This window comes from Myotis brandtii, unplaced genomic scaffold (genome assembly GCF_000412655.1).
Source record: "Myotis brandtii unplaced genomic scaffold, ASM41265v1 scaffold237, whole genome shotgun sequence".
Lineage (NCBI taxonomy): Eukaryota > Metazoa > Chordata > Mammalia > Chiroptera > Vespertilionidae > Myotis > Myotis brandtii.
Window position 1 is genome coordinate 6126936 of NW_005358943.1, and position 15997 is coordinate 6142932.

At 41.1% G+C, this 15997-nt stretch overlaps 1 protein-coding gene across 1 annotated transcript; it reads right to left on the reverse strand.

Annotated features, from left to right (window-relative positions):
- Positions 1-12196: 12196 nt before the first annotated feature.
- LOC102264230 (hemK methyltransferase family member 2-like) lies at positions 12197-14766 on the reverse strand. The gene is made up of 2 exons (XM_014540144.1): positions 14750-14766; positions 12197-13534 (listed from the first exon to the last, which is right to left on the reverse strand). The coding sequence occupies exons 1-2, from the start codon at positions 14764-14766 to the stop codon at positions 12892-12894; spliced, it is 660 nt and encodes a 219-aa protein (XP_014395630.1). The 3' UTR covers positions 12197-12891.
- Between the last annotated feature and the right edge of the window lie 1231 nt (positions 14767-15997).

Sequence of the window (15997 nt, forward strand, 5' to 3'; positions counted from 1 at the left end):
ACAAAACACACAAAAGCAAAAAACAACCACCACCACCACCACCACCAACAACAACAACAAAAAAACACCAAACAAAGTGTGGTCCTTGAATCGACAACAGGGGCATCGCTTGGGAGTGTGATAGAAATGCAGAGTCTAGACTCCATCCCAGGCCTACTGAGTCGGAACAGTGCACTTTAACAAGACTCTCGGGTGACTCGTATGCCCATTCAAGTTTTATAAGCACTAGTTTGGGCTAAATAGGGGTTTATTATTTCACATAGCAACAAGTCTGAAGATAGATGATTCTGAAGTTGGTTAATTCAGTTACAAAATGATGCTGTTGATAATCCGTGGTCGGCAAACCGCAGCTCGCGAGCCACAAAATACCATGTGCAGGCGCGCACATACAGTGCGATTGAAACTTCGTGGCCCATACGCAGAAGTCGGTATTTTGTGGAAGAGACACACTGAAGGGGCCAAAGAGCTGCATGTGGCTCGCGAGTCGCAGTTTGCCGAGCCGCAGTTTGCTGACCACTGACCTAGGTGCTTTCCAACTTTCTGCTTTGACACCTTCGATGGGTTTGCTTTGGCCTCAGATGTCGCCCTTCTTAGTAATATACTAGTAATCATTGCCACAGCTCCAAGCTTGCTTCAAGCATCACATCCTCATGCAAACTGTATTCAAAGCAGGACAAGTAATCTCTCCTTGTGTTTCTTTTTATTTAAAAGAGAAAAATAATTCCTAGGATCCCCCTCCCCCTCCCCAGCCTCCCCCCTTCACACCAAACCTCTCCTTTTTGTCTCATAGGCCAGAACAGAACCATAGACTTGTCTTTAATCACTTTTAGTGGGCAAAGGGGTTTCGATAGTTGCACCTTATTGGCATTTTTAGCTACCTGTGATCAACCTCGGTCTGAAAATATTAAATGGAAAATTCCAGAAAGAAACAATTTATAGGTTTTAAATTAGGTGCCATTCTGAGTAACATGATGAAATCTCGCTCCATCTCCCTGTTCTGCCTTGGATGTGAATCATCCCTTTGTCCAGTGTAACTACATTGAATTCTCTCCCCACCCATTAAATCGCTTAGTAGCCTTCTAGTTATCAGATCAACTGTGCAGTATCACGGTGTTGATGCTCAAGTCACCCTTGTTTTACTTAATAATGGCCCCACAGCTCAAGAGTAGTGAGGCTGGCAGTTAAGATATGCCAAAGAGAATTTGTAAAGTGCTTTCTTTCAGTGAAAAGGTGGAAGCTCTCATCTTAATAAGGCATGTTGTCATCTCACATCATCACAAGAAGAGTGAATACAGTACAATAAGGTATTTTGCACATGAGAAAGACCACATTCACATAACTCTTATCACAGCATATTGTTGTAATTGTCCTATTTTATTATTATTAGTTGTTGTTAATCTTTTATTGTGCTTAACATATATTAAACTATATCGTATGTATGTATAGGGTAAAAGAAAAGTATATAGAGTGTTTGGTACTATCTGTGGTTTCAGGTATCCACTGGAGGTCTTGGAACGTTTTTCCCCTTATTCCCCCAAGGGATAAGGGGGGACTACTGCAATATGTTGGCTTAAATCAATCATGATTCATCTCAAAATAGGAAGGGGCCTACCTAACCTGGATGCCTGAACCAAAATGGGGTTCTATTAACAGGAGGTATTAATCTCTATTGTGTACATACTCCTCAAGAATATTAAAAGGGAAAAATAGCATTAGTGAGGAGAAGCAAAATGAGTTAATGAAGGGATGGGGACATGAGGACAATGTTCTAAACATACAGCTTTTTCTTATAAATATTGAGAACAGTTGGGTCAACAGTGTCAAATCTGTGTCACATAAGTTTGACAAACAACAACTGGATCTGGTGATCATAAAGTTCAAATAATCTTTATGGACAGTAGAGTGGTAGGCGAGGGTAGAAAGAAGATTACAGGATGTTAAAGAGAATGAATGGTGAGGAAATGAAAGTAGTCAATATAAACAATTTTAAAAGTTTGCAAGTGAAAGAGAGATATAGAGTGATGGTTAAGGAATACTTTCATCAAGGGAAGGTGTTTTTGTTCTCTCCCCACTTCTCCCCATAGCACCTATCTGAGAATGTCAAGAGGAGAAGGAGTCAGTGGAAGAAAGAATGTTGTCAGCAAGGAGAGAGCTAAATTTTGTATCACGGGGAACATTGCTTGTCTCAGGAAAGGACTGGCAAGCTAATCTATTGAGGAGAAAAATGTAGAGTGGGTGTTAGGAGGATGGTCCTCAAAGTATTGTCCCCAAGACCAGAAGACCTGTTGGGAACTTTTAGATAAACCAATTTTCAGGCCACACCTCACACACCTACCAAATCAGAATCTCTGGGCATGGGACTTGGCCATAGGCATGTTGACAAGCCCTGCAGGTGATTCTGATGCATGCTCAAGTTTGAGACACACCATGCCAGGGAATTGTTTATACAGCACCTACCTGTGTGCATGCCTCTGCAATTAAACTATTTGAGTTTTTCCTGTCAGAAAATGTTTCCTACTTTGTTCTTCATTGCTCACTCCAGCTAGGTACACCTGTGGGCTCAGGTACGTTCACACTCTGAGGCGCTTCTGGCTCTGAGGAGGGTGTCTAGAACTTCAGGTAGACTAGGAGGTCTTTTGTGTATCATCTTTGTTTCTATTCTGGCCAGACCGGTTACCCACACTTCTTTTTTTTCCTGCCTAGGCTCTTCTTGAGTTCGTAGAAAAAAGTTTCATTAAGTTTCCTTAATGACTCTCCATTGCTAAACTGTGAAAGTTTGCACCCCTTAGCATGAAAGGCCTAGCCTTCTATGACCTCATCTCTGCCGCTATTTTTTAATGTTTTAATTTGAAAAAAAAATTTTCCAGAAAGGCAGAGAGAGGGAGAGAGGGAGAGAGAGACATCAATGATGAAAGAGAATCATCAATCGGCTGCCTCCTGCATGCCCCTCACTAGGGATCGAGCTCAAAACCCGGGCATGTGCCCTGACTAGGATTGCAACCATGACCTCCTGGTTCATGGGTCAACGCTCAACCACTGAACCATACCTTCCAGGCACTGTCCACTTCTTGAGCCTTCTACCATGCTACCATGAGGGGGGCCTCTTCTCTCTGGCAAGAAGTCTATGGACTGGAATAGAGAAAAATTCTTACAGAATTCTAGTCATAGAACTTTATTATCTAACTACTATTTGTCAGGAATTCTACTAGGAACTAGAATAAAAAGATGGTTTGCAAAAGAGTATAACATACTCTGGAAGAGACAGTCAAATAAACAAATGATTTAAATAGAGTGAAGTTAAATGCTGTGACAAAGGTTTTTATGGGATGATATGGAAGCAAAGAAAGGATATTTAAGTCAGGGAAAGCCTCCTGGAGAAATTAGAACTTGCACTTCAGAACATAGTCTTGAAGAAAAAGAAGGAAGTAGCTGACAGAAAAAGGTAGAGGTATGTGCTTCTGACAAAAGGAACAGTTTAGGGAGCTTCTGGTCAAGATGGCGGTGTAGGTAAACACATTACTCGCTTCCTCCCACAACCACATCAAAATTACAACTAAACCATCATTCAGAACCACCTGAAATCTGGCTGAACCAAAGTCCTACAACTAGAAAATTAAAAAGAAAGCACATTGAGACTGGTGGGAGGTGTGGATGTGCCAACGGGCTGGTCCAACACCCACATGTGGTGGTTTGTTTTTTTAAAAAATATATTTTTATTGATATCAGAGAAGAAGGGAGAGGGAGAGAGAGGGGGAAACATCAATGATGAGAGAGAATCATTGATCGGCTGCCTCCTGCACGCCCCACACTGGGGATGGAGCCTGCAACCCGGCATGTGCCCTGACCGGGAATCGAACCATAAGTTGATGCTCAACCACTGGGCCACACCAGCTGAGCATGTGTTTTTTAATCAGGAGGGATATCTCGGCTGCAGAGGTCTCCTGTGAGGAGCAAGAGGCCCCAGCCCCATACCGGGGTGGGGGGGGGGTGAGGGTAGAGGGGGGGATTGTGGCTGAGTAACAAGGAGGGTTGTTGGAGTCCCAAGCAGTTACTCTTAAAGGGCCAGCACAAGGACTTACTTGGACTCACTCCATCTGAGCTCCAGCTCTGGGGATCCAGGGACGTACAAGGAGGAACTAAATTGTCTGACATCAGGGCAAAAACTGGGGGCAGCTTTCTCCAGACAAAAGTACTGGCAGAGGTAACTAAACACAAGCACTGTGATACTATAACAGTTGATCTGGTAATCAAGACTGCTACTAAGTGACTAATGAGGAGGGAATACATACAGTATGGATCCTGGGGACAAAGGTGGGACAGAGCAGGACATGGGAAAATTTCATCACGTGACTTTGAATTGCATGAAATTTATTTTTTAAATAATTTTTAATATATATTTTTATTGATTTCAGAGAGGAAGGGAGAGGGAGAAAGAGAGAGGTAGAAACATCAATGATGAGAGAGAATCATTCATTGGCCACCTCTTGCACGCCCCCCACTAGGGATCGAGCCCGCAACCTGGGCATGTGCCCTGACCGGGAATCAAACCATAACCTCCTGGTTCAAAGGTCCACGCTCAACCACTGAGCCACGCCGGCCGGGTAGAATTGCGTGAAATTTAAAACTTGTGAATTGTTTATTTCTGTAATTTTTCATTTCATATTTTTAGACTGCTGTTGACCACAGATAACTGGAGCCACATATAAGGGAGGGCTACTGCATTTGGGAAACTCTTCTAGGGCTGCATTAGCAAATATAGGTGCCCAAGTGGCCTAGCCCTCCTCAAGAGAAGGGAAAACTGACGCAAGCCTCCTGTCTTTTGCTGTCCCACACAAGTGGGAAAATTAAAACACGTATAAAGAAACCTTGTTAAAGTGGGAGGTAGGAAAGGCAAGAAGCCAAGGAGGGAGGCTAAGACTTGCAGTCTGGAGTTCTGTGTTCATTGTCTCCACTTACTCACACACTCCTCCGTAAGCTTCAGCTTCCACGTCTGTGAAATGGGATAATACCTACCTCCTTGGTGTGTTTTGATGATCAAACAACAGAGTGCTGTGAAAAAGCTTGGTAACCTATAAAGCCCTAGATGAGTACTCCTAATAGGACCACTGTCACACAAAATGTATGCAACCACATCAATCTAGAGAGTGTAATTTTGGCTGTGCTTGCATCACATTGCTTCCTGCTTTTCACCAGCCCTGCCATCATTAACAACGCCTGTATGTCAGCTGGCTTGCGTGCGGTTGAGAGTTGCTGGGGAGAATTGCTAGGGGAGAGGCAGTCTGGAGTCTTGTTCTTCCCTCACACCATAAACACTTAAACCAGTTAAAGCGGGGTTGGAGTGAAGAAGAGGGGGGCTGGGGACAAAAAGGAGTGGAAGAAATTTGTGCTAGCTCCCCAAATAACCATTCTAAATGTTGATATCAAGTCAGATCATGCCCTGCTATGGCCTTTTAACAATTCCCTTTAGCCTATGGAACAAAGCTCACACTTCTTGATCTGGCCCCTGCTTACCTCTCCAGGCTCTGCCATATACTACAGTCCAGCCACAACACACTCCTAGCCAATCTGTCCTGCTCTCTTCTTGCCTGTGCTGTCCCTTTCCATGACTTTTCTCCTTAGACTTCCGATATGGGTTCAGATGCTACCTTCAGAGTGAATTCTGTTTTTTTCTTCCCCAAAGTCAAACATCAGTGAGCCAGTAGCACCATGGGCACTTTCCTGGTCCAGGTGAGGATATGTAATGCGGTGTAGCAAATGAGAGCATTTGTTTTCAGACATGCTCTGGCTTTTAAACCTAGATCAACCATTTACTTAAAAAATGTTTTTATTTATTTTTCAAACACAGTTTACATTTAACACTATTTCCCATTAGTTTCAGATATACAGTATAGTGGTTAGATAACCATATACTTTACATGGTGATTCCCCCCAATATTTCTAGTACCAACCTGGAAACATACATAGTTATTACAATGCCACCCTTTTACAAGTCAAATTCACCCTTTTGCAAAGCAAATTTGATTTGCAAAAGAATGAATTTGAAAACCTCTATTGCTGACCACACTTCCTATGCTATTCCCACATCCCTGTGACTATTTAGTAATTGTCAACGAGTATTTCTTAATCTCTTCACCTTTTTCACTTGGCCTCCCAATCCCCCTCCCCTCTGGCAACCATCAGTCTGTTCTCGGTATCTATGAGATTGTTTCTATTTTGTGCATTTATTTTGCTATTCAGATTGCACATATAAGTGAAATCATATGATATTTTGTCTTTGTCTGATTTATTTCACTTAGCATAATACCTTCTAGGACAAGCATGTCAAACTCGTGGCCTGTGGGCCACATGCCTCATTTGGCCCGTGTTAACCTTTGCGTTTGACATGCTTGGTCTAGGTCTATCATGGTATGTGTGCAAATAGTAAGATTTCCTTCTTTTTAAAGCATTTCCTTCTTCAGGCGAGGCATAAAAGGCACTGGGGTGGATTGTGAAGAGCATAGAGCCAGACAGCCTGGCTGTGAGACTTTGGACTGAACTTTGGGGGCCTCTGTATCTACATATGTGAAATGGGGATGATGATATTAGTACTCACCCCACAGGATGATCGTGAGGATAAAATGGCTTAATATACAAGGTTACAACTGTTCGTATGGAAAAAGAAGACAAATAATAACAAATAAACCATATAATAATTAATCATATAAAATTAATATGCAAGAATAACAACTGTAACCCTACTTTTGCCCACCCCTGTATAGAAACACTGCAAACAGTACCTGACACATATTTGTTAGCGCTTATAATTAATCACACTGTTTCTTTTTTTGTGAAATGGGAATAATATTCAATGGAGAGAGCTGGTATGAGAATTACTCAAGATGAGCAGAAGTGCTTGGCTTAGAGAAGATCCATGATAAATATTTTACCTGCCCTTTTAGCTCTTGCCCTTTGTATCATAATTCTCTATTTAAAGGTATCTCCACCACTAAAAACTCTTAGCTCCTCTAGGGAAGAGAGAGATTCAGCCATTTTTGTCCTCAGGAGGTCACGGGAAAACTCAAAATGGCCTTAACTGGCCACAACATAGGAATTTAATACCTAAAAATTTGTATCTTTATAAATCTGTGTGCAAGTCATAGTTTGATGATTAGTTGTTGTTGTTTTTTTAAATTATGTGTTTTGAGTTTGTGCTTCTTGGTGTATATTTTTCCCACGATTTCTCTCTCCTCTGTGTTTTCATCTCGGGCATGGTTTTTCCCTCCCGGTACTAACAATTCCTTGCTGTGGGGACTGTCCTGGGATTGCAGGATGTGTAGCAACATTCCTGGCCTCTACCCATGAGATGCCAGCAGCATGTCCCACCCCTAGTTTTAACAACCTTGCTGAAAGTCTGGGAGAGGGGACACAATCTGCCCCCACTTCTTCCACCTTTGAGACACACTAATTAGGGAATCTGCCTAAACATTTTCAGACAAAGTAAATTTTGGTAGGACTGATTTTTTTTCTCTCTTTTATCTCCAAGGCAAAAATATGGTGCATATGCCTCCAAATTGAACAGATTCTGACAATGGTGAAGGAAGAGGAATTTCTCCTCCCTGATGGCAGTATTCCTCTCAGAAATGGCCAGGGTGTGGCGAGGAGGAGGTTAGGACCATGTTTTATTTATCTGGACCTATGCCTCCAAAATAGCAATTGCATATTTCTTTCATTACATTTTGTGGGGAAACTGAAAGAATGCAGTGTTTTACAATTCAGATTAAAGCTACAAACACATCAAGCTGTCTGATTTTCTGGGAGTGAGAAGGGGGGAGGGGCTTTATTATGGCAGAGCTGCATACTAGCTTTTCAACATCAGAAAAACTTTACAGCATGAAAGAAAAATGTATATGTTGAGAAGGAACATGAATGCTAAAAACACATTGTTACTATAAATCCCGAATCTGAGACACAGCTCACAATGCGGTTGTACTAATAGTGCAATTTTAAACCTATTTAAGCTGGGAAATTTGTTATCAGGTGACTCATACATGTGGGGAAATCCAGTTCATTTGTGCCAAAGATGAAATAAAGTGATTAGGTATTTAAATGTTGAGATTCTTTTCAGTCTTTTCAGTGAATGAATTGCAGTAACCTTGGATGGGGAGAAGTGTAAGAGGGTAGTTACTCATCAAGTTAAAAAATGTTAAAAGGCTCTCTGGATTCAAATAATAAAACCTTATATCTATAACACATTTATATTTAAATAGCATAAGTACTTTTATTTATTTTTTGAAATATTCAAAAAGTTCAAGGAAAGTTAAGTAGAGTATCAAGAACTTTCTGTTCTTAACCATTTGCGAGTAAGTACAGATCTGATGCTCCATCATTCCCAGATGCTTTTTTTGTGTTATTTCCTATAAACAAGGACTCTCCTACAATCACAATTAAAATTAGAAAATTAACATTGATATATGACTGCTATGTAATCCTCAGACTCTACTCAAGTTCTGTCTACTTCAATAAAATGTTTTGTAGCAACAGGATCCACTTAGCATCACACCTTGTGTTCAGTATGTCTCTCTAGTCTCCCTCAGCCTGGAAGAAGCCTGGGAAAGTGGGCGTGGAGGAAGGCAGCTAGAACTTCAGCAGCCTTGATGGCACACTCATTCTCCCTTCATCCAGAAGTGGCTGGTCTCCTCCTCCCATCCAAGGCCAGTCCATCCTGCTGAGCTCCAGATCCTTTGGGAAGTCTCTTTTCTTTCCTCATTCATTATTAGATCACCCACTGTTATAAATACGACCATGTTCCTTTTAATTTTAAAAAGAAAGTAACCAATCAACCCTAACCAAGGCAACCCCCAATTCCTCCACCTCCAAATTCCAGCCACTCAATTGCGTTCTTGCCTTTAACAACAAAGTTCTGGAAGAACAACAGGGAAACCTCCCTGTTTCCCATTAATCTCTCAATTCACTGCATTCTTGCTTTGATTCTCCTAACTCTTCTGAAATCGATTTGTCTAAAGTTACCAATGACTATTTTGTTCACTTTAATCTCATTAGCAATTTTTAAAGACCCAGTCATTCAAATCCTATATAATAAAAGGCTAATATGCAAATCGACCGAACGGCAGAATGACTGGTTACTATGATGCGCACTGACAACTAGGGGGCAGACGCTTAACGCAGGAGCTGCCCCCTGGTGGTCAGTGCACTCCCACAGGGGGAGCACCATTCAGCCAGAAGCCGGGTTCACAGCAGTCGGACATCCCCCAAGGGCTCCTGTGCTGCAAGAGGGCGAAAGCCAGGCTGAGGGACCTCCTGAGTGCATGAATTTTGTGCACCAGGCCTCTGGTTAAAAAATAATGGTACTCATAGTATCTTAAATAATAAGGTGTCTAAAGTAGAATTAAGTTTCCTTCTATCTTCTTTCCCTTCATTGCTTCTTTTCTCTAAATAAAAATTCCACCACACCATACATATTATTCTCTAACTTGCTCTCAATAACAACATATCAAGTCTATACTTCCAAATCAATACATATAAGTCTATATAATTACAATGGAATTTCAGTTCTCAAACTTAATTCGATCTGGAAGGCTGTTTGAAAACCGAATCATTTTTTCCCATTAGAAATAATGTAAATTGAATTAATCCATTCCAAACCCCCAAATGATTCCGTTTTAACCTTTCTTATATACGGGTACATGTCTAATGTACTATTTAATCTATAAATAAACACTTTAAAAACAAAAAGTACATGACATTAAATGAAAATTTAACAAAAAGAATGTACAGTTAAAAATGAAAATTTAATAATGAGAAGCAACAAAAGCAAAAAGAAAAGAAAAGAAAAGAAAATATTCACAACACAATTTCCTGAGATGTTAACAATGTGAGGTTTAGCGGTAAACTGACTCATACTCATGCATTCTCTCCTTTGTTTGTCACCTGAGAGGCACGTGACTGATCATACAGGTATCAGCATGGAAGGGATGTCAGGTTGAGAAGTGAATTGCTCAAGATGAAACACGTTTGAGAATCGAGGTTTGACTGTATTTTTAAAAATATATTTTTATTGATTTCAGAGAGGGAGAGAGAGATAGAAACATCAATGATGAGAGAGAATCGTTGATCGGCTGCCTCCTGCACGCAACCTGGGCATGTGCCCTTGACTGGCATCAAACCTGGGATCCTTCAGTCTGCAGGCTGACGCTCTATCCACTGAGTCAAACCAGCTAGGGCTTGACTGTATTTTTAACAGCGGTATAGAATTCCACAATAAAGATATATCATTGTTCATTCAACTATTCCTGTTGAAGAGCATTCAGGTTCTTTTGATTAGGTTGAACCATACAAAATTGTCATATTTGCAGGCTTTTTTTGTTGTATTTATTTTTATTTTTTTAAGAGAGAGAGAGAGAGGTGGGGGGTGGGGGAGAGAGATTTGTTGCTCTACTTATTTATGTAGTTACTGGTTGATTCTTGTATGTGCCCTGATCAGGGATCGAACTCACAACCTTGGCGTATTGGAACAAGACTCTAGCCAACTGAACTACCCAGCCAGGGCTGTTGTGTTTATTTTCTATTACAAACAATATTATAATAAATATCCATATACACATATCTTTGTTAACTTTTGTTTTTTGTGGATAGGAAGCTGTGGGATTCTTGTTTAAAAGGAGTGTATGTTCTACTCATTGAAAGTAGATTGCCCTAACTGGTTTGGCTTAGTGGATAGAGCGTCGGCCTGTGGACTCAAGGGTCCCAGGTTCGATTCCGGTCAAAGGCATGTACCTTGGTTGCGGGCACATCCCCATGTAGGGGCTGTGCAGGAGGCAGCTGATCAATGCTTCTCTCTCATCCATGTTTCTCTCTGTCCCTCTCCCTTCCTCTCTGTAAAAAATCAATAAAATATTAAAAAAAAAAGAAAGTAGATTGCTTTCCTAAAATACTGGTATAATGTATGGTTGCATCAATGACCTTTTGGGAAGTTATGCCACATGCCCTTTTTTCAGTGCTTCTCTTAGTAGACTTCTCCAGAGTCCATTGGATATGTCATTACTGATCACACCTTCTCTTGTGCCACCACTGTAAACCAGTCTTCCACATGCCTCTTTTTGGTCTCTTTCCCTAGCTTATCTTCTGTTTTTCCCTAGATGCTTGTATACCACATGGCTCTTCCCTAGCTCATTTTTTCCTAGTCACACTACAAGCTCTGGTCTCCTGTTAGGTAAGTTTATGGTTTCAACTATAATCTCTATCTACCCTCAGCCCACCAGTGAGGTGGCCCAAAGGTGACTTCCCCTGAATTAGAATAGGGTTTCCCTTCCTGAAGACGTTTTCCTGTCATTGTCCAGAAAACTGCGGTAATTATTTTTCAAGCACACTATTCAATATTCTACAATATGTCCCTTGGGTTGTGTGGTGGCCAAGCTCCACAATCATCATTGATAGCTGTGTTTTCCATTTTCCCCCTGAGTTCAAACTTTCATATAACAAATTTCCAGCTGGGTGTTTTTATAGGCACTGCCAATATAAAAGAACCATTGTTTAACTATTATCATCATCACCCTCTCTTGAAATACTCCTTATGCATTTCTTAGTAAATGAGACTCCCATTCACTGGGGTCCATAATTCAGAAACTTCATTCTAGACTTCTCTCTCTCAATTCAAACCTAATAGGTCACCAAGTCCTGCTGCTGTGATTTCCTATTCCTGAAATCCATTATTTCTTTTCAGCCCCCAGTGCTGCTGTCCTGACCATCTTTTTCAGAGACTAAAAATAACTTCTCACTGGTCTTCCTACTTTTTCCTTTGCCTCCCTTCTATTATCCACACTGCTGCCAGAGAACTTTTTTAATATGCAAACCAAGGAGAAAAACCTTTAATGTCCACATTGTTAAGAGGCTAAAATCTAAACATCTTAGCACAACTTTAAACAGCTCTTTATTATCCAATACCTATTTAATGATCTTTACTCATTTCCTGACACTCTCTAAAATCAATCTATGCTTCAGCTATATGGGTCTACTTCCAAATCCCCAACATGCTGAGCGCTCTCTAACAATTCCATGCCTTTGCCATGCTATCCTTCTGCATGGAATTCCTAGCCAGTCTTGTTGCCCTGAAAAACTCTTACTTCACATCAAAACCTCAGTTTTAGGGTTATTTTCCTTCTGTAAATTCTTCAGGCATACTTAAACACTTTTTAAAAAAAAATTTTAAAAATTTTTCATTAAAAAGTTAAAAAAATTATATAAGTAATACATTATCCTTATACAAATGCTACTACAAAAAAGCAAAAGTTCCTCCATCCCACCTGATGTCTTCTGAGACTCTCATATGCACAACAAATCTACCCTCTCTGTGGGTCTTTAAGAAATATACATGCAGGACAATACCGTTCTGTACCGTGCTTTTTTTCCATTGAATAGTACATCATGAACCCCTTCTGGTTCAGGCTATACAGCTCCGAGTCGTTGGATGACTGGATGTCACTCACATTCAGTGTCCTGGGCATATTGTAACTTACTTTACCAACCCCTTTTATGATGGCACATTGGTTGACTTCTTGCTTAGCCATTTTAGGCAATGCTGAAATGAATGTCCTTTCATATATAATATAACTATCTTTTATATGTAAATGCAAATTATACATAATGTACATATTTCCTTGCACTTCCACAAGTATGTCTGTAGGCTTGATTCGTTGGTGAAAGATAACGCCCAGCCCTCTCACCTTTCTCTATTTGACAAATTTCTGACAGTTTTACTTGTTAACCAAAAAATGACTTCAGTTTCAAAATATGGTGAATACATTCAGCCTATCTACACACACACACACACACACACACACACACACACACACATAGTAGTATATCCATATGTATATTCAATGTAGTACATATTATTCAATATAACGTGGAACAGACACTGTGTGAGGACTTGGTGAACCTCAGGACTGAAAGGATTTCTTGGCCCGCTCGCCTGGAAAGTGCGGTGGTCCCCTGCAGACCTCTCACCTTCATTATTTCCAAAATGTCTTCTGGATTGTTCTCCTTAATGGTGACTAAATAGAACAGCCCTCTTGGCGAAAGGAGATCTGGAACCAGTGGAAAGAACCTGTCCATGACTTCGCGACCATTTCTGCCACCAGCCCAAGCTGCTTCTATTCCATGACTTCCTACCTCTTCAGGCGGAGTCACTACATATGGGGGATTAAACACCAGAAGATCAACCTTCTCCTTCAGTCTTGGTAGCAAGCCTTTGACCAAATCGGTAATTACGGGATGCACATGGACTCTGTTACAGCGTGCTGTCTCCAGGGTACAAGCTGCTGCTTTGGGGTTGATGTCAGTGCACATGTACAGGGCCTGGGAACCTATCATGGAGGCTAGGAGTGTGGATACCACTCCAGACCCCGATCCTACTTCCAGGCATAGCTCCACTCGCATGAGCTCGGCCGCTGCCGCCTCCAGAGCGTCCAGGAGCAGGAAGGTGTCTTCCGCGGGCTTGTGCACTTGAGTTCCTTGGTAGTATGGGTACACTCCTGCACTATAGAAATTTTAATTATTTGTTGTATTAATGTTTCCAAACTAGGTTGTAAGCCCTTGAGGGTAGGGACTATGATTAGTCTAATGTTTCATCCCCTGCATTTGGCACAGTGACTGGCATTGATTATTTACTAGGTAATTGAATGAATGCAAAAACAAATTAGTTAGGTAGTGAGAAGAATAGTATCTAGGCTTGGGTTTAAGCTTAAGCTATAGATTGGCACTTAAGTACCTTTAAAAAATTGTAAAAGAATATATAATACATTAAAGGAAACTTAAGAACAGGATAGTAAATATATTATTTCACCATCCTAATGCCTGTTTTAGTGCATTTACTTTCAGTCTTTGCTCAAATATGTGAGGTATAGATATATATTTATATATGTGTGAGATATATAACATGTGTGTTTATATTTATATTTTACATAGCTGTAATTAAAATGTACATGTATTTTTACATGCTTTTAAATTTAGCTAACTATAAACATTGATAACACTGTTGCATTGTACTCCAAAGTATTATTTTTCAGCATTGTATATCTCATTTCCTTACATAGGTTGATAGCCTAAAAAAACTTAGGCTGCCCTAACCAGTGTGGGTCAGTTGGTTGAGCGTTGTCCTGTGCACCAAAAGGTCTTCGGTTTGATTCCTGGTCAGGGCCCATACCCAGGTTGTGGGTTCGATCCCCAGTGGGGGTGTGTACAGAAGGCAACCGATCAATGTTTCTCTCTCACATCAATGTTTCTCTCTTTCTCTCCCCCCTTCCCCTTCCTCTAAGATCAATAAAAACATATTTTAAAAAATAAAAATCAGGTTTTGCTGGGTTTTCTATTATAAATAGGAAGAGAATAAGGTTTTGTGAAACATGAAATTGATACAGTTTTGAGGGATGTTTAAAAAAAAGAATACAAATTATCATACTTTTGCAAATAGGACAATGCGACCACTTTGTTAGGGTCCCTCCATGGAATCTGGAAGGGGCCTGGGAAAGTGAGAGGTCCTCCAGATTGTTTTATTGGCTTCACTGTTGACTATCTTCAATGATAAATAATTCTACAATAAACATTTTGAGCATGTAATTTTTGTCTTTCTTCTATTATTTCCCAAGAATCCAAGTTACTATGACACAATTCATCTTAAGGGGGTTGAGAAAGAAAGGAAATGGTTACATAGTGAACAGTTTATTTATACATTATTTAATTTAATCCCTCTTACAAGCCTGAAGAAGGCATTATCCCCATTTTACAGAGGAGAAAACTGAGGTGCAGTGCATTTATATATCATGCCCAAAGTTACACAGCTAGCAACTCGTAGGGTTGGATCCTCACTCATGCCTCCTTCCAAAGCTCATGCCTTCATCACTGACGTCATAGAGTCTCCACAGCCTCAGTTACTTTACAGTAATACACCTCCTAGGCTATTGCTGGAGGTCAGAATACCAAACTTGCAGCGTATTGACGTAGTTTTTGGAAGAAGAGAACAATGGTGGCTAGGCTTTCATAGGTAAAATTAGGATAAAGTGATGTGGGTGCTTCTGTCTTTCAGTCTTACAGATATGGATTGCAGCAGACATTTCTTGGAAGGAGGAGTGTGAAGTCAGAATACCTGTTTTGGGTCCTGCTATTCGGTATTTGAGTGGCCTTGGCGAAGTCATTGAACTCCTCAGGTTCTCCTTTCTCTCATTTTTGCAATAAGGATAGTAAGTAACAAAACCTGCCTCACCCCAGGGTAGTTGTAAGTGTCAGATACGATCATGTGTGTGTAAGCACTTGGTGAAATCCAATGTCCCTGAGTCACTAGTAACATTGCTGGAGAAGCTCCTCTTCCTCGCCCATGGGCCCCAGGCAAGGGCGTGTGACAGCTGGGCAGAGGGACCTGCTGGCTCCATGACAGCTGATTGAACTCCCGGCGCGCCCTCCTGGACTGAGCAGCCCCGCAATGCCAGGGGGTGTCTGGGTCGCTGCTCTTGAATGCCCCGTGCAGCGGCAGCAGCAGCAGAGGCTGCGCCAATAAGTCTGAGATTCTGGGGGATCCTCTCCTCCTCAAGCTGCGAACTGATCATCAAAACATTGTGTTATAATGATATAAACACGACTAGTAAAACCCCAAATACACTCGCGTCCAACTGTGTCCCTTTTGCTCTGTCTTAGGTGCTGACGCATTTATCTAGGCATTTTAGCTGCCAGTTTAGTAGAAATCTTTAGTTCTGGTCTGACTTAATTCTGGGGGAAGTCTGCAGTTCTGGGAAACCAGGAGGAAAATAAAAATCTCAGGTTGAGTTGTCGTTTGAACACCCTTCACCAGATCCACGTTTAAAGCTGGTGTAAGTAGCACTGGCTTCTATTTTTTCTTAAAAAAAAAATGCTTAAACCAATTTCCAACCCTGGAAGATTGAGCTCATCAGCCCCGTGTCGGGATCCGCGTGGCTCCCGGAGCGAGGACCTGCAGCTCTGCCTCCCCCGG